The following is a 19,218-nucleotide window of genomic DNA, read 5'->3' as shown; positions in this document are numbered from 1 at the left end:
TCAAAGAACTGTAATATGGATACACATACATACCATATACATACCATATATATGTATATGAGTGTGTGGGGGGCACCCTTGGCATGTGCATGTGGTGGCCAGGGGATGATGGCTGTGCTGAGAGATTGTAAGCCACGACCTCTGAATGCAGCAGCTTGACCTCCATCCTCTCAGGTTTTCAGAGGATGCCCTGAATGCTTTAAACTCCCAGAGATTCAATGGGTTACACGTGCTCTTCGTGATCATGGCTGTTTTGTGATTCCCTGAGTAGTAGATGTAGCAAGAGTTCTTGATACATTTCTAGATAAAATAGGCTTCAGCTTGGGGCTGGTGCATTTGTTTCTAGTTTGCTGCAGGTTCCCAGTCCTTTCCTTGTCAGTTTTGAAACCACAGCAACACACATTGAAGCCATAGTTGTCCAGTGTTCAAGGCATTTAATGCTGGGTCATGTGGTTTGAGTTCAAAGAGAAATCTGCTCTTAGCCCAGTTCTGGTGGCATCTGCCAGGAGAAGGAAAACTATGTTTTTAATTCTCACAGAAGTCCAGGGAAGGACAGGTAATCTTCCCTTAGCTAGGAAGTCCAGGGAAGGATGGGCAATCTTCCCTTAGCTAGGAAGTCCAGAGAAGGTCAGGTAATCTTCCCTTAGCACAGAAGTCCAGGGAAGGATGGGCAATCTTCCCTTAGCTAGGAAGTCCAGGGAAGGTCAGGCAATCTTCCCTTAGCTAGCCAGCCAATGCCCTGAGGGTTACAGTGAAGCTCGAGTGGAATGTTAGAATGAACTGCGTGAAGCTGTAGATCCGTGTATCAGCTTTAAACCCATGCCCACCTCCCCTTTGCCTTATCCTAGAAGGCAAAAGTATTTTGAGTCCCAGAAGCTTCAATTAAGGAGGCTCCAAATCTTTCCTTTATATTGTTTGTGATGCTAATGAGTCAAAATTAGAATTAAATAAAACTAAGAAAATATTTTCTAATGTTTAATGAATACATATTTAATAAAATTGACATTCCTTCAAATAGAGAAACATGTAAAATACATGTTTATGAATTTGATAATTTTTTTCCTGGAACCCAGGAAACACTCCAGCAGAAAAGAACAGAAGCTTAGTCTCTCTCTGTCTCTGTCTCTGTCTCTGTCTCTCTCTCACACTCTCTCTCTCTCTGTTTTTCTCTCCCTCTTTCTTCTCTGTCTCTCTCTCCCTCTCCCTCCCTCCCTCTCTCTCTCCCTCTTCCTCTCTCTTTCTTCTTCTCCCCTCTCTCTTTCTCTTTCTCATTTGTTTTGTTTTATTCATTTTCAAGACAAGGTGACTTGTAGGTTAGGGTGACCTTGAATCCCCCCCCCTCCAACCCCACCCCCTGCCCCTAAAACATTGAGGATATGTTATCGTGTGTTTTCCCTTTTCTGAGGTGAGATTATGTGGCTGTATTTTCATGGTCTTTCTTGGTCTAGCACTCTGTCTTAATAAAGGAGAATTTCATTTTTTCTCCATCCTATGTGTTTTAAAAGATAATTCCAGGTTAAAGTTTTCTATTTTCTCCCTGAGACTTTCCCTTTCAACCCCTCTAAGGGTTCTATCCACTTCCTTTACAAGGGACTTTTAAAGCTTGAAGTCCTGCTCTTCCTTTACCTCCCAAGTGCTGCTACAGCTACTATGCCCCTCTCAGTGTAACATCCTACGTAGAACAGTTGTCTTTGTTAAAATAAATACAGCTCTCACAGAACACCCTTTGCCACCTGACCTAACTTTCTGCCTGTTTGCATGGTCAGATTTTTTTTTCAGTTCTGAGCCACGGGGAATGATGCTGGGAAGGCAGGAGTGAAGGAAGAGTGGTGGCCCATGGAGCCTTAGGATTCATGCGCCAAATCAGGCAACTGTTATAAGCCATTGGATCTTCCCTTGATTTCAGGCTTGATGACTACTTGTATTAAGTACCAAGTTAGCCTGTCTTCACTAGATTAAAAAGAGTAGAGTAGAATTTTCACTCCATGAACTGTACTTAGGTATGGCATTATCTATCTTATTTTCTTATTTTTTGGCTTTTACTCAAGTGAGAATGTGGTTGACTCCAAATGCCTCCCTTGACTAAACTGATGGTGTTCAGCTTTAGTCGGCCAACACTCTGAGCAGCCTGGTACAATTGGTTGCTCAGCAAAACATGGGGTACTAGCCATGTTTTTTCCCATCTTTACTGATATTCCAGGGTATTCCCTGCCCACCCCAATACCCTTGCTCTGCCTAGAGTTTTTCTGTTCTTGGAATTATTGCATGGCTTCATCAATTTGACTTATAGAAGCATATTCTTCAGATCTTTATAGCTATTTATAAGAAATCACAATTGAAGTAAAATCCCAAATCTGAAATGGTGTAACAAGGGAACTGAGAAAGTCATATTAAAAACTGGCACCACAGCAAATGCTATCAAATATTCTTTAATTTTGTATTATTAACTCTTGGAAAATATTCCAAGGAAATAATTGAAAAATACAGAAATATTTTGTTAGTACAAAGGTGTTGCCTCAATTGTCCTCTTAGTAAAAACTGAATATAGTCTACATGCTTTATTAGGGCAATAGTAAAAGAAATGTCTGTGTTATATAAGAGCTTTATATAAAAAACCCTGGATTGTGAGCAACGTATGATATCATGAACAATATATGATATAAAAGCTAGCAAAATGAAAAATAAACAGCCTTTGTAGATTAGGCAGAAAAATGTCAAACCCAATGCCTTTTACTTATTTCAGTGACATGTGGGAAGATTGTGCAAAAAAATCTCCTTTTAGCTCCAGGGTAGAGCTAGGGCTGCTCAGCCTGCTAAAGGTCACCTTGAGAAAGGCACTATCCACACAGGAAGCCGAGCTGGCTGCATCTGACTCACCACTGCTCGCCTCCTCCCAGTGTTCCACAGTCCTCCCAGCTCTGCTTTCCTCACACTGGCGAGTTCAGAGTCCTTTTAACTGCACCACTTCCAATGATAACAAAGACAGATTATGGAAGCTACATGTTTATACTAGAAGTTAATTTCACAGATGCTTAATACTGAACAGTATTTGAAATGTATAATGCAGAAAGCATTCCACAACTCCTAAATGATACCAAACAGCATAGTGAAACTGTATTAGTATTTGCTGAGCTTACTAGCTAAAATTCTGGTTTATTTGGCATTTTTGTACAAGGCTATTATCAACCTGTCTTTGCTTATGGAACTTGAAAAACCCAATGGATCTTCTACTCTTTCCCCATCTTCCCTCAACTTAGGGAAGCTGCTCAACTCTTATCCCATTGCCCCTCAAGCCATCCCTTGTAGAGGAAGAATCTTGGGACAATTACATAGCTTTCCATATATCCAAGGAATGGTTACTTAAAACCACGTGTTATATTTTGTTGCAGTATAAAATATTTCCCTATAGTAAGTATCCATATTGGTAAAAGCAAAAAACTAAGGGCTACATGTGACTACATACTCACTATGGTAGGGCTGGGGTGTATGTAGCTCAGTAACATAACATTTATGTAACATGCATAAGGCCTTAGGTTTGAGCTCAGCACTACAGCCAAACCCCAAATACTCCCAGATCAGTATGACTATAGTTATGATCACCCCCCCTTCCAGGAAACAAATGCACCCTCTTTCTGTCTACTTCACTTGGGCCTTTTCTTTAGGCATGCCAAGCAAAACCTTTAGTATGACCAGTGTTGCCTTTTCACTTCCATCTGCCCTTGAATTAGGGAAGGAAGTTGCACATACTCTTCCAGTTGCACATACTCTGCAAAACATTACATCATTCATGTTGCCCATAATCAAGAAGCTTTGTAATGCGGAAGTATAAATCTCATCACAGTGACATCCCCGGGGTTTCTGGGAAAGGAAGCGATGGAGGCCTACAGTGAGTCATCACATGACTGAGACAGAGAGGGCTCCCTTGTTATTCTAGTCTTTCAAAGTCAGGCAACACTTCCTACTGTGATGATGAAGTTAGAACCATGTTGAAAGAAAATGCTTTCTTTTAACTGAACACATTATGCTCTAAACATTTGCTGCAATAGTACACCAATCCCGGCAAATTCAACTGTAGTTTAAATATCCGATTTTCCGTTCAGTGCTGATTGTGCGTATTTTGAGTTCCTTTCCCAGCCCTGGCGGATGCGAGTGAGGGTCTTGTCTATGCATGGCATGATGAGGATAAACTTCATCACCAACACTGTGCAGGGGATGATGAGTGCCAGAATATAGGCCGAAGGAAGGCTCCACCTCAGAACTGAAGGGCTGAGGAATTTCTTCCCACCATACACCAAAGTGTGCGCGGTGCACAAGACCAGGGTCAGATAACCCAGTTTGGACTATAAACAAACAAACAGATAGAAGTCAACATCATTCACAGCTTACAGTGAAATACTGCATGCCAACGAACGTTACTTGTTCACAACCACAAATTTGTGATGCTGTTATAATATTTAGAACACTGCTAGGTTTAGAGAAAAAAAAAACTATAATCTTTCTTCAGTATGATAAATATGTCATGAAAAATATAAAAAGACTTGTTTATTGATGACATGCAAGTTTTATACTAACCTGGCTTGATAAAGGAAAAATGTCCTAGGAGTAAACTCTTTTAAGTTAGGAGACATGAATGCATCATTTCTATCTACAGAGGGAACTCCTTTTATGGGTCGTTTTATCAGGAGTTCAGAACTTAATGACTTCTACAAGCTCTGTATTCTTTTCTGTTACTGGTCAAATTCAAAGGCTAGCCCATTTCCATCACAGTAAGAAACAATTGCTAAGCTGTGCTTGTGGAGGCCCTGAATTCTGAAGCTCAGTTTTCCTTTCTGTCTTAATTCCTTGAATTTGTCAACATTTGGCCCCTCAGAGAAACTGCTAGATTTGATAATCAAATCTAATTTCAATTACTAATGGTCTGTTTTATTATACTGGTGCATAGGGAACATGCACGGGAATTATCTGGAGGGCTTGTTAAAACAAATTGCTGGGCTCCATCTTCAGAGCCTCTCACTGCTTGAACTAGGTGGGGCCTGGGGCTTTGTGGCCTAACAAGCTCCCTGGGTAATGCTCTTGCTGCCTCTCTGGATGTGATAGACACTGTGCGGACCACTGTCTCCTGGAATAAGTCCTACCTTTAATGAGGTGTCTGATGGTTGATACGTGGAAAAATTGAATTTCTCTCATATAGGCCAGGGATAAGTCTAGGGTGAGGATACGTATCAAATTTTTGTTGAAGTTTTAAGCTTTACGGTTTTAAGCTTTTCTTATCAATATGTGCAGATTGTAAGACTGAATTTTGTCTTTGGGTCCCTTTTTCACCTTTCTACCTGGTGCCTCCACACACAGTTAATAGCTTCTTGCTGCTCTTCACTCTGTAGACTGGTGACTCGGGGAATACTCAGGAGTCTTGGCAAGCTGTCCCAAGCAGAAAATCACACCCTTATAGAGTCTGCTTGTCAATGTCTGAGTTCATTTTTTCTGAGTGAACTGCTAATAATATGACTAGGGAAGTAAGGGAGCCAAATGGCATGAAACGAGAGCAAAACTGGAGCATTTGTACAAAGCTGCATTCCCTTTGAAATACCACGACACTTACATGTGAAGCCCTTACCTGGACAAACCGGAACTCTCTCCAGTTGACCATGTTGCTTACGGATGGCAAAGAAGTGATTCCCAAGAGAAGAAACAGAAAAAATCCCAGGATTCCCAGCGCCAAGTAGGAATCATTAAGCCAGGCATAAGAGATAATAAATGGGCTCTCTTTATTATCTTGGGCCTATGAAAAATTAGAAACAATTAAAATGGATGTTCCTCGTATTTTACTCTTTCAAGGGGGACTGAAACATACCTCTCTCTTTGTGTTACTTGCACAAAGCAAACAGTGCATCATTTCTTATTGACCACTTAGGAACAGTTTTGGAAAATACTTTTGAATGTTTTGAACAAAAAAGATAATTGATTCTCTTACGATTTCGTTATAATTCTAGGAGTCACATAAGGAGTTTTAATTCATCCTACATATCTAAAACAAGTCAATATTTGTGCTAATCTTCTTCAGTACATGGCTTTCTGTTTCTCAAACAAAAACACAGTGTTATTAAAGTCACATCAAAATTTGGTTTTTATATTATGTTTACTCTCTGTCTTTCTTCCACTTTTACAAACACATACACACACAAACGTTTGGATCTTTCATGCTGATTATGTCATAATACAGCATTAAATCTTTCATATCACAGTGTTGGAGGAATCAGGCTATGTAGTGTGATCCTTATTCAAGAAACCTTTGTTGGGGAATGTGTGATGGTACTTGTGGACACAGTGCCAGTGAGTTATTGAAGCAATTGACTAGTAGTCTTTGAGAAAATATATCGAGACCATTAATTTTTTTTGTTTTGTTTTTGTTTTTTTGTTTGTTTGTTTTTGTTTTTCGAGACAGGGTTTCTCTGTATAGCTCTGGCTATCCTGGAACTCACTCTGTAGACCAGGCTGGCCTTGAACTCAGAAATCCGCCTGCCTCTGCCTCCAAGTGCTGGGATTAAAGGCATGCACCATCACCACCTGGCAAGACCATTAATTTCTAAGCCAGACCAGACTTGCAGTGTCTCTGCTGTAAATGCTGAAAGACGACTAGAGTTGATTTCATCTTTGAGTATTTATTCATCAGATAGTATGTGATATTTGTTCAGAATCATTTGCTTTTCCACATATTGAGGACAACCTCTCACCAGTCAAGCATTAATGAATTTGTAAGTACCCTTTTGTGAATTTGTTTGTAGTGTTTTAGCACATGTTTGGATCAACTCCATAACTCATAGACAGTAGTTTAGTCTTTAAAATCAGAAGCTTGAAACAAAAGGGTGTCTGTTTAGTGACTCTTACCTGAAACTGTCGGTGTCGCTGTGAGTCCAGGATTATAAATAAACAAAAGGGTGTCTGTTTAGTGACTCTTACCTGAGACTGTCAGTGTCTCTGTGAGTCCAGGATTATAAATCTAGAGTCATGTGAGTCTGGACTCTAACTTTTATTTTCAGTAGTTCTATGTGATCACAATTGGATTTATTTGCAAGCCCCAGGATAGGGTTTTTGATTATTGATACTTAAATAAAAATGAAGATGCTGGGTGGGTATGACAGTTCGTGCTTCTAATCCCAGAATTTGGAAGATCAAGACAGGAAAGTCGTGAGTTTGAGGTCAGCTAGGCCTAAATCATAAACCGTTTAAAACACAAAACAGAACAGAAGACAAACTTCGGGGAACAATGTTATGACACAGACTGTGGTAGAGCAAGACGCTGCTTTGATTTAAGGAGCCGAGAAATACAGAGGAGAAGAAATTTACCTGAGTAATGGTTGCATTTTTCAGCCTCCATCGAACATAGTAACGGATAGGAATCACAAGTGTGTAGATGACATGAAGGAAGGCAAATCCCAGAGCTACCAAGCCCAGTTGCTTTCTGCAAAGCATCCAATGGTCAAGCCAGTTTGGGAACCGGCTGTACTTTGTGCCTCTATAGAGCTGCAGAATGGCAGCAAGAATACCAGGGAGGTATACCAAGGCAAGCAGGATAAGTGCTGTTATAGGAAAGACTCGATTTGGGATGGAAATGGCCAGGCGGAACGTACTATCCGTCTTCCCATTCACGTAGGGGTATATCACTTCTCGTATAACACAGTACACAAAGAAGAAGACACACAGCACAGAGGACACGTAGAAAGGGAACCTCCACATCGGAAATAGTTGCAGAGGGTAGTTTTCAATTTCACTGGCTGCCATGAGAGATCCTTGATCCAGCGGGGTGAGTCCAAGAGTACGAGCAATGTCCATCACTCTGTGCTTGGCCTTGCTGTCATTTCCACAAACAAACACCTGAGTTAAAATAATTAATTCCATATTTATTATTTCTTTTATTTAATAATTACCATTAAGCTTCATATAGGTACCACATAAACATACAATAATAAACTATTTTTGAAACAGAGATATAGAATTTTATCTAGCAAGATGATGCTTTGAACTAGCATGCATGTGCTGGATAGTGAAAGACCAAGCTTTTTGGTTGAGGGTAATGTTAGGCACATAATGTTGCTATAAGATGAGGTTCTCTGCAGCATGAGTAGTCTCATCTCTTTCTTGAATGTGCGCATCACATCGTATATGACTGTGGCTAATCTTGGGGCATTGCACGGGCCCAGTTCCACACAAGTGAAAATAGGGTCAACAAACAGTTTCCAGTCTGGCAAGAGAACTCCAGATTCAGACACGATTTGGTCCCATCAAACTATTAATATACATGAACCCCAATCGACTACACTTCTTAATGAAACCCAAGAAAGTTGACCTTAGCACAATTAGAAAAATGAAATATTTAATAAGGATTTTTAAAAGAGTTGGATTCGGCCAGGCGGTGGTGGCGCACGCCTTTAATCCCAGCACTTGGGAGGCAGAGGCAGGCGGATTTCTGAGTTCGAGGCCAGCCTGGTCTACAGAGTGAGTTCCAGGACAGCCAGGGCTACACAGAGAAACCCTGTCTCAAAAAAAAAACAAAAAAAAACAAAAAACAAACAAACAAAAAAAAAAGAGTTGGATTCAGGCAAGAACATATTAAAACATGTATCTTTAAACGACTGGATTCCAGTTCATTTCATCTTACCTGACGACTTGCATCTAGTGTTCCTGACTGAAGAGCCCAGGCTGAGATGGTGTTAAATGCTTTGACCACGTGGGCTCCTGGCATCAGCTGAGCAAGGTATTCAGCATTTGATTCTGGATACTGATTGATTTTGCGGTTGTTACTGACATCTACCAATACTTTTCCTTTGAGAGAATCAGCTAGCTCTGTGAGGAAATCGTAGTGCTCTCGGTGCATGGCCAGGATTATGACGTCAGACTTTGAGGCTGCTTCCGAATAGCTCAGGACCTCTGCCCCCCTGGGCAGAAGGCTGGACATCTGGGGGTTTCGACTCCCAAAAACCACAGAATAGCCACACTGAAGCATTTTCAATCCCAGTGATTTGCCGAAATCCCCCGTTCCAAAAATGCAGACAATCCCTTGCTTTTCTGAGGAATTGGTAGTCAGTGGAAACACATCTGCACATGTTTTCTCCATTACTGAAAAGCAAACAAACAAAATTAGAGGTGTAGGAATTCAAAAGGGCTTATAGAGCATCAGCTTGTAACTGAGATACCCCAAGACATTAAGAGAAAAGTGTCATGTTTACAAAAACAGTTGAATGTCTTGCCTGGGAATCCAGCCACAATCGGTGTTTGGAAGCTGGTGTTTTCTACAAGTTCACACAGTAGTCTATCTCACTCTCTGTTCTCTGGGGGGATAGTGTATCTTCTTTCAGGATACATTTTCTCAACTATTTTCTGAAGTTCTACTTGAAACAGTCAGCTAATGTAGAGGTGCTTTCTCTTTCTTTTTCTTTCTTTCTTTCTTCCTTCCTTTCTTTCTTTCTTTTTTTTTTTTTTTTTTTGTTTGCTGGGGAAGGGATTTTCAATGATTTATTTTTCCATGCTGAAAAATGCACTGTCTACCAAGGGCTAGACAGTTGGCAAATATTTGTTAAGCACCATCAGGATGGAATGGGAGAGGCAGAAGGAGCAGGGTCCTCCCCGTGTTTCAGGCACAGGATGCAGTCAAGAGGAGGGGCTGACACGCAGGGGAGAGAGAAGCCGCAAGAGAGGATGTTTGCAAAGACATGACTTCTCTCGTTCAAACAGGTTGACAGTGAAATCAGTGAATCAGATGTGCAGTTCCCGCACCAACTATAACGGTGTTGGTCCTTACACTGTAGCTTTCATGTCAGTCATGAAACACACACACACACACACACACACACACACACACACACACTCCAAAGCCCTGTCATCTTAGCTGCACCTGATTGAGGCTGAGGGATTGCAGCACACACAGACCATGCAGGTCTCTGCACTCAGGCAGGAGTCATGAGAGAGACGAGTCGTACAGGACTTTCCTGTACCGCCACAGAAACTGTGACTAAGCATCACAAGTGAATCATCTCACAGACTATCTGCAGATGCCCTCATCAGGTTTCAGGAAGGGCATGAACACATGTGGGAAACTCTCTGGGCCTGAAGATGGTTCTTCATATGCAAGCACGGCTGTCCTCTCAAAAGTTCTTAGCATCTATGAGTGCAAATTAGTATTTAGCAAATCTGACTAGCCTGCTAATCAGTTAACACACATGTATGTAATATTATATACAACTATATATGTGTATATCTGTGTATATTGTTGTGTTCAAGACGGTTTCTCTGTGTAGCCCAGGCTGTTCTAGAACTTACTCTGTGGATCAGACTGGCCTCAAACTCACAGAGATCCACTTGCCTCTGCCTCTTGAGTGCTGGGATTAAAGATGTGCAACACCACTGCCCACCAATTAACAACTATTTTCATAGAGAAAAATCTTCAGGTTGCCGCCTGATATGCTTACCATTCTGTTCTGTACACCTGCTTTGTGTGTAAAGGACAGACTACCCATCTTCGCATTTGAGCCCCCACTATTTTATTTTAATGTTTTTTTTGTTTTGTTTTTGTATTTTTTGGTTTTTTTTTTGTTTGTTTGTTTTGTTTTTGTTCCTCTCACTAGGTTGCTATGTATTAGCATCAGGACATCCAAAGCCTGTGGCGATGCATGGGCGGGTCCACAGACCTGTTGCCAGGGCAACAGCCACCATATTCCCAGAATCCATTGGGCTCACCTCCCACCTTTACCTGTGGCTGCTACGTCACACACATACATAAACACGGGGAACATTCCTCCATTTTTCTCTCTCTCCCCCTTCTCTCTTTCCACACCACTACCCACTCTCTCCCTCTCAATTAAACCTCTTATACATGGAACTGTTTGGGCCTAGTGTGGTATGTTCTGATGTGACCCGCTGTTCCAACACATCACTATGTACAGAAATTATAGAACTGGTAAATTCACCAGCAACAAGAGACTAACTTCTTTGTAGCAATATTCTCACTGGTTGTTACAAACACAGCTATTCCAGGCCATTTGATCACTATGAATTGATGCATTCTAACTTTCTCTAAAGTTTTGTAAATATCTAGCTTATAAATATAAAAGTGGATCGTGTGGTTTTTATACGGGCTTATTGGGGTTGGAAATTACTACAATGTGTGTGTGTGTGTGTGTGTGTGTGTGTGTGTGTGCAGGGGTATATATGTATATGTTTGTGGAGATCAGGAACAACTTTGAGTATCATTCTCAGGAAAGCTCTCTATCTCGTTTGAGACAGGGTCTCCTACGGGCCTGAAGCAAGGCTAGCCGGCCAGTGAACCCAGGGACCCATTTATGTCCAGTTCTCAAGCTCTGAGATTATAAAAACCCTTTATGCTTAGAACTTTTACATGGGTCTGAGAATCCAACTCAGGCCCTTGTGCTTGTAAACAAGCACAATACTGACTGAGCCATCTCCTCAGACCACTTCTGCACAAGTACATTACTGACTGAGCCATCTCCTCAGACCACTTCTGCTCAGAATTACTAGCAACATGGCCTTTGGCAAGTTAATCAAACTCAGCCTTGTCACTTTTAAGATAAGAGATAGTATCTGCTTAGGAGATATTGAGGCTTAATTAATTTATGTATCTTGAAACAGTTCTTGAGGCATGAATGCTAGTTTATCATTAGTATGTTACTTAGTCTATTTATTATCTAAGGAATTTAACCCACTAATTACTTAATATCTACATAAAGCATATAACGAGCAGTAATCATGCTTATATAACTGTGATTAAGTACATAAAAAAAATCTGAACCAGAGATTAGAATGTGCTTATTTTCTCCACTTTTTTTTTTTTTTATAAATAACTTATTTTATGAAATGGCTATAGACCATATGAAAACATACAAAAACACAGATGTAGAAATGGGTGAAGTATGAGTTTTTCTTATTTGTATTTTTTCATATTTTAATTATTATTCTCTTAAGATATACCTTGGCAGTTTAAGGTAACATCCTTGGGATGTTAGTTCCTCCCACCCTTAAAATTTGTTTTCGCTTCCCAAACTTCAGGGATGTCACTGAGTAAATTGCAGATGTAAAAACTGGTGAGGGGATATTAAAATACTACCGACTGACACAATAGAAGAAAATGCAGCTTACTTATTCCCCAAACACTTCCTGATGGCCGTGGCAGTCACTCTAAGGCTACACTTTATGACCACAGCTTGAGAACACTTTAAATTTTCTTGGTGCTATTTTTAGTCTCCAGGCAGAAACTTAGCTTTGCTCAGCAAACACTGCCTGATAGAAACTTAGTTTGGGTACAGTCTTCCATCTGTACCTCTTGCCATGGGGCTTCTCTAAGACCCATGTGTGCTTAGCATTCAGACATCCAGGGTTCATGGGGGCAGCAAAAACCAACAGGGAACTCTGTCTTTCTTTTGTGGCTCCTTTGTCTTCTGGCGTTCAATCTGACATATTTCTTAAGGCTCCTTGCAGGGCCCCAGTGGACCAGAGAACTCATTATCTGTGACCATGGTCAACCTATGGCCCTCTTGCACTGTTTTTCTATGTTCTCTGGCCAAGCCCTTTGCCCTTCTCTCTCACTCTCCAGAATCAGGTCTCTAATAAATCATTGGTACACAGTCCTCTGCTTGCAAGATTACTCGGAATAATGATAAAAAACAAATAATGGGGAAAAATTTAGCAATTCTTTGGAGATTTGATTTCTGAGCTCTTGGAAAAATATTGTAATTATAGATGTTCACAGAAATAGGATGTATGCATAGGGTGTGCTTTTACAATGGTAATCACACCCATGTCAGACATATTTGTGTCTCAAAATAGCTTTATGGAAACATTGGTTCATGAAGGGGAGAAGGTTTCTTGCTCACACTTTTCAGAATGTCCTAGCCTACTGTTAGAAATAAAACACAGGAAAACAGGGAATCATAAGAAAGGCAAGCAAACAGGAAGAGTATTTACCAAAGGTAAAACGGGTTAAAGAGTTACAACAACTGCGTTCTCTTTCTCTCGGCCTTGTGGGTAACTGGGACCCACATCAGCTGGGTAACTAGAAAGAACAGGAATTTCCTAACTTGGAGGACCTCCAGAATGGTTTACTTCCTGTGGAAACACCTTCCATAGAGTGGAAGGTGAAGTGATCCCACAGGAATGTTGACACAGGATGCAAAGTGACAAAGGTCACTTTGATGGCCACAGAGGCTTCTGTCATTGAGGTGAAGAAGAATCTCATCCCTCGCGTCCATCACGTTCTTGTGTCTGCTCATTCCACCCCAGGCACTGGGCACAGAGGCAGCCATCTTTAGAGATGCTCCCACTGATGCCTCCCACAAGAATGAGAGTTACATGAGCAAATGACAAAGAGATAGAGACCATTCCAGCACTGGGTGTCTTTGCTGCGTCTGTTCTTAGCCACACCCATCTCTCTCCAGAGTGGATGCTGACTGAGAGTCCATTTTAACGGCCTCTCTATAGTTGTGTCTTTCTGAGAATGTTACAGAAATGACATCACAGGCTATATAAACAAGCTGATAGCCCTCAGTTTTCCCCTTGTTTGTTTTTCAGTCAGTACAATGTCCCTGAGGTTCATCCAAGTTGTTTTGTTTATCAGTATTCCCATGTTATTTCAGTTTCATTAAAAAAAAATTGTTTCTGGAGACCAAATCCAAAGCTTGCTCATGCCATGCATAGAATATACCACGTAGTTATACCCCTAGTCTTAGAGTTCTCTTCATCTAATGTAGAACCTTTTAGTTGTCTTTAACTTGGCCCACTGCAATAAACATTCATATACAAGATTTGGCATGACAATAAGTTTCCATTGGTTTGGGACAAAGGCCCCAGTGCAATTCCTGGGTCATATGGCAAGTTCCTGCTCAGTGTTACATGGAGCTTCTTGACAAATGTGACCACACTGTTCTACATTCCTACTTTTTAATTTATGAGTTCCAATGTTTTTTATATTGGCTATTTTGTTATTTCGGTGTGGTTTTAATTAGCATGTTCCTAATGGCTAATGATACAGAACATCTTGTCATACACTTACTTGGCATTTGTATAATCATCTTTAGTTAGACCTTGTTTTATGTCTTTTGCCCATTCTCTCTCTCTCCCTCTCCCCCTCAGCTTTCCTCTCCCTTCCTCCTTCCTCTCTCTGCTCCTTCCTCTCCCTCCTTCCTTCCTTTCCCTTCCTCCCTCCTTCCCTTCTTATCTTCCTCCCACTCTCCCTTCATTCCCAAAGATAACGTTTTACTGTAGTCCAGGCTGGTCTAGAAATCTATGTAGTCCGGAGTAGTCTCAGACTTGTACAATCATTCTGCCTGACCCTCCCAAATTCTGGGGTTATGGATATGAGCTACCACACCCAGCTTTTTGCCCATTTTTAATTAGACAATATATTTCATATATATGTATAGACATATTAAATATAAGATGCTTGTTAGATATATGATTTATAAATATGTTCTCCTAGCCTGATTTTTTTCATGTCTTACAGGGTCTTTGTAGAAAAAGAATTTTAAAATTTTATGTCATTAATTTATTGATTCTTTTCTTTTATAGATTATTCTTTTGATATTTAAAAATTCTTCATGAAGCCCTGGGTTCTAGATATTTTTATGAAAGTGTAAAAATTAACTTTGACCTATTTTTAGCTCATTTTTTAAAAGCTTAAGGCTTAGGTAGGTAAGTGTGTGTGCATTGCTTATATAAATTAACTAAATGCTTATCCTTCATTTGTTGAAATAATATCCTGTCTTATTAATTGCTTTTGCACCTTTGTTAAAAGTCAATAATCCATGTACATGTGGGTCATTTTCTGGGGACTCTAATCTGCTCTACTAATCTATGTATGTGATTTTTGTCTATAAGCATGTATGTATACATACATATATATATATATATAATGTTTAGACATACACACATATGTCTAAAAAATTGATAGGTATTCTTTAAATGTATTCTAATGTATTCTTTAAATGTATCTAATGTATTCTTTAAACTATTGCAACTAGTCTAACCTTTTTCTCCATGGAATTTGTAGAATAATCTTACATATTCACAAAATTTTCTTTTGAGTTTATATACTTTAAAAAAATCAATGCTTTAAAAATTTAAAATTCATAACACAGATTAATTAAAATTGTAGGGGATTAAATACACAAGCTGTGTTAACAATATTAATTCATTGGGCTTCAAAGATGATGACAATTAAGTTGAAAAAGTGCTTGCTCGACGTCACCTGAGGACCCAGCACTCATGTTAAAAGCCAGGTGTAGTGGATGCTTGTAATCCCAGGGAAGGAAGGTGGAAATTGGAAAATCTCTAGATCTAGCCTAATTGGTGAACACTAGGAAATGGTGAGATCTTGTTTTATAAAATCCCAAGGGTGATGTCTCATATTTAACAACTCTCTATTGATACATAGTCTCAACACACATGTATCTGTGTATGTGCATGCTCTCTCTCTCTCTCTCTCTCTCTCTCTCTCTCTCTCTCTTTCTCTCTCTTTCACACACACACAAACACATTAACTCATGCAAGAGTAGCATGTAGGTAGCTAGTGAGTAGAGAAATGTTTCAAGTTATATGATGATTTTAGAACATAGACTTCATTTAAAAGATAACTCAAAACTTACAGTTATTTGTGTCCTAGAACCCTGTATCAAATGGCACATTTACCACTGTCAGTACCGTAGGGGAGAATGCCTTTGCCAGGTCCTTTAGTAAGCCTGTCAATGACCTAATCATTGCTATTCCAAAACATGGTACTTTCTCATCCTGAGATTAGAAAATGGGCCATTTGTTTCATCCCCAAATTTTGTAGAATAAAAATGTAAATATTTATATATGTAATGCCATTTCTAGACTGGAAAAGAACGAAAATCCTCTCTTCTGTTTGGCACACATAATGTAAAAAGGATTAAGAAGACTCTATGACTTTCTCTGTCATCTTTAATTCTAAAAAAATCCAAAGAAAATTCAAATTATCTACATAAACACTGACAGTTACTTATTTACACACAGCTAGAATCAGCTTATCTATTAACAATTTTATGTGTTTCTGCAATGTAAAAATGAAAAAAACCAATTTCATCTGAAAAAGTTTGGAGGCAATCAAAGCAAATCTAAAAAGAAATTTACAATTGACCCAACACACAACTTTCAGTTTAAGAAAGTAGTGTCATGGGGTTGCTCATAGGTGGACAGAGAAGACACACTCAGAGAGATCTTGGGGGAGTGGGGAGGAGAAGCTGCCTCTGGTGTACAGACAGGCATCACACTTTCTTGACTTCAGTCATTAAAGATTTTTCCAGATCATTAAGGACTGTGGGAAACTACACTTCTGTAAAGTGTTTTTCTGAGAAGTAGTAAGTCTCTGTCCCAGTGGCACATGCAAATCAGGTTGAAAGCTTGCGCAAAAACTGAACGACTCTTGATACATATCACTTTCTTCGTGAGTTTTCCTTGTAGTCTTGACTGAAAACTAGAATTCCTCTCTTTATGAGGAAATCCAAAGACTGAATGAGGCCTGAGTGTGCACACCTCACAAGGGACAGAGTCCAAGAATGTCAGAGTCCAGACTCGGCCTCAGACTGCACGTAGTTTTTCTCTATCATCCTGTCAAGGAAATATTACAGAGCTGCTACCCAACTTGAGAAAACCACCCAAGTCTCCCATGGAGTTATTTAACAGCAACACACCGGAAAGCAGTATAGCTGCTTAGTCATTTACCAAGTAAATGAAATAACCTTTAGGGTCACACTGGTTTTTTCTCCATTTGAGAATGCAGCTTAGGATTCTGAAGTGATACTTCAAAAATCTGAATTCTTCAGAAACTATCCACCCTGGACACACATGCATACACACACCACAAGCCCACAGGCTCATTGAGAATGAAGAGGCAAGGAATACAGACGTTTTATAAAGTGTTTTGACTCCCTGGAAGAAGAAAGTCAAAACTCTGAATCCGTATGCTTCAGAACCTGTCTGTGTATTATTATAGAAAATTGGACAATGTACATTTAATAAGAAATAGGCTGGGTTAGAAGGTGGAACATGCTCCAAAGAATACAGAACAGGGTTACAGGATAAGAATTGCTCTGGGAGAGGAGCAATAAAATTTTGAGTGCTGGTCAACGTGAGTCTCTGCAAGGAAGTGCGTGTAAATGAGGATTGCCAAATTTAATAAATAAAAATGCATGATACCAATTAAATTTGAGTTTCAGTTGATGCAAGTAATTTTTAGAGCAACTATATCCTTTGCAAAGTCTGCAGCACATTCACACTAAAACATTTATACTATGAAATTCATCTTTGACGGGGATGGGGCGCCTCATATCTTTTATCAAGCTGATCCCTTGTAGTCAGAGGGGAAAGTAAGTATGTATATGATATCTGTTGTGGTATTAAGGGCTATCTTTACAAAATCATCACTTAAGATAGATATTAGTCCTGGCACTTAGGGTGGTGATGCAGGAGAACTGTTTTGAATGTTAGGCTAACCTTGGCTCTAGAGGAGTACCAGGCCAGCCAGGGTTACATAGGAAAACCCTGATTCAAAAAGCAAGAGTATACGTAACTAGCCTAACTGGGAAACAATATTTGGCATTTCCTAGCTAATTCCTCTGTTGTATATATGAAATAGAAGGCTACTAGATACTTTTATGTATTTGTAGATCTCTGTGACTGAGAGATGACTGAAGAACATGAGAGATTCTCTGAAAGGAAACTCCAAGTCTGTTAGCAGCATCCGTCTTTAACTGAATACTGGTCATAAAACTGCAGTAAACCATTATGACATAGAACAGAATGAAAATACCAGTGGTCATCGCACAAAGCTTGTACTGATTACCAGTAAAAAAAAATACTCTGAGGAAAAGGGGGACCTCACAGAGATTTAGTGCTAATGAAAACTAATTTTCAGACCCCCCATCTAATATGCACAACTTTATTTGTCTTGGGGAGACAGAATCTCATATGGTTCAGGCAGAGGATAGCCTTGAACTTTTGATCCTCCTGCTCCACCTTCTGAGTGTTTGGAGTTACCAGAGTAGGCTAGGATTCAAGCCCGTGGCTTTGTGCATGCTCTATAAACACTCTACCACCTGAGCTACATCTACATCCTCATCTGAGATGTGCACACTTGCCACAGATACATGGGACTGCCCATTCTCTTACTAATATGTCAGCTGAGGTAAAAATCACAGCAAACAAATATAGGACAAATCACCATTTTGTAATTTACAGAAACTGTTCTGGTAACTAAAATTACTAATATCACACATTCACATACATTTTGTTGTTTTTCTTAAATTGTTTTGCCATGCTGCCTGGGCTGGCTTAGGGCTTGCTATGTAGCCAAGGTTGGCCTTAAATTTAGGGCTGTCCTGTGCTGAAGCCCTGGGTGCTAACAGGTGTGTGCCACAGAGTTCATCAGAAGTTGATGCCCTAACACTCCTCATTTGTGGAACTGCACGTAAGTGGTTGAAAAATAGATCACAGCACCACTTTGTGAGAGATGCTGTTTATCTCAGGGAAGCCTATTCAATGACTAATCTGCATGTCCTCTTATTAACCAACAGAATGACACGCAAAACTTGATGTAGAAATTGATTAAGTCACAAGAATGTAACTAGAGATAACCTTCTCATTAATGTTGTGTGGTTTATATACTTTGACATGAACTGCTAGTGCCCAGCCAGGAATGAGCTGTGTTGGTAGCTGAACTCCAGTGATGCTGTCAGGAGACGGAATCCTCATCCCTTCCAGAGATAGATGACAACACAGTAATATAGGCCTGTTATATATCTTAATTCCAGTATGGAGAAAATTATTTTTAGTGAGTTCTTTGTTGATACTGTACTTCATTTGAGCATCCCGTGGTGTTGGAGTGATAACTCAGCACTGTCAGGGTTAAAGTAAGATAGCTTTGTGATTCTTGGCCAGGTAGGTTCAGTGTCTGCTGTTTGGGCTTATGATCATTTACTTGAGGCCTGGGCTACATGGGATGGCTAGAGATTCCGTTGTGTTTTGGTTAACTTACCTTGACAACTCCTGGCATTTTCAATCTGGACCAACTTACAAATCTGTAGTTCATCAATGATGTGGTAGCAGGAGCAATATCCAGAGGTCACCACCAGCAAAGAATTCATTCTCTTTTGCTGGCTGACTGCAGGCTATCTGACTAATATGCATTCTATGAACATC

General features: G+C 40.0%; 1 protein-coding gene across 1 annotated transcript in view; it reads right to left on the bottom strand.

Moving 5' to 3' along the window:
- Positions 1 to 2,413: 2,413 nt before the first annotated feature.
- LOC116097467 (metalloreductase STEAP4) overlaps positions 2,414 to 19,218 on the bottom strand; it is a 22,852-nt gene continuing 6,047 nt past the window's right edge. Inside the window, exons 2-5 of the mRNA XM_031379981.1 lie at positions 8,657 to 9,114; positions 7,345 to 7,872; positions 5,615 to 5,779; positions 2,414 to 4,340 (exon numbers count right to left, since the gene is read on the bottom strand). Coding sequence (XP_031235841.1) covers positions 4,077 to 4,340; positions 5,615 to 5,779; positions 7,345 to 7,872; positions 8,657 to 9,112 — 1,413 coding nt within the window. The 5' untranslated portion in view covers positions 9,113 to 9,114 and the 3' untranslated portion in view covers positions 2,414 to 4,076. The remainder of the gene's footprint in view (positions 4,341 to 5,614; positions 5,780 to 7,344; positions 7,873 to 8,656; positions 9,115 to 19,218) is intronic.

Source organism: Mastomys coucha, unplaced genomic scaffold (genome assembly GCF_008632895.1).
Source record: "Mastomys coucha isolate ucsf_1 unplaced genomic scaffold, UCSF_Mcou_1 pScaffold19, whole genome shotgun sequence".
Taxonomy (NCBI): Eukaryota; Metazoa; Chordata; class Mammalia; order Rodentia; family Muridae; genus Mastomys; species Mastomys coucha.
This window is presented reverse-complemented; position numbering and strand designations above follow the sequence as displayed.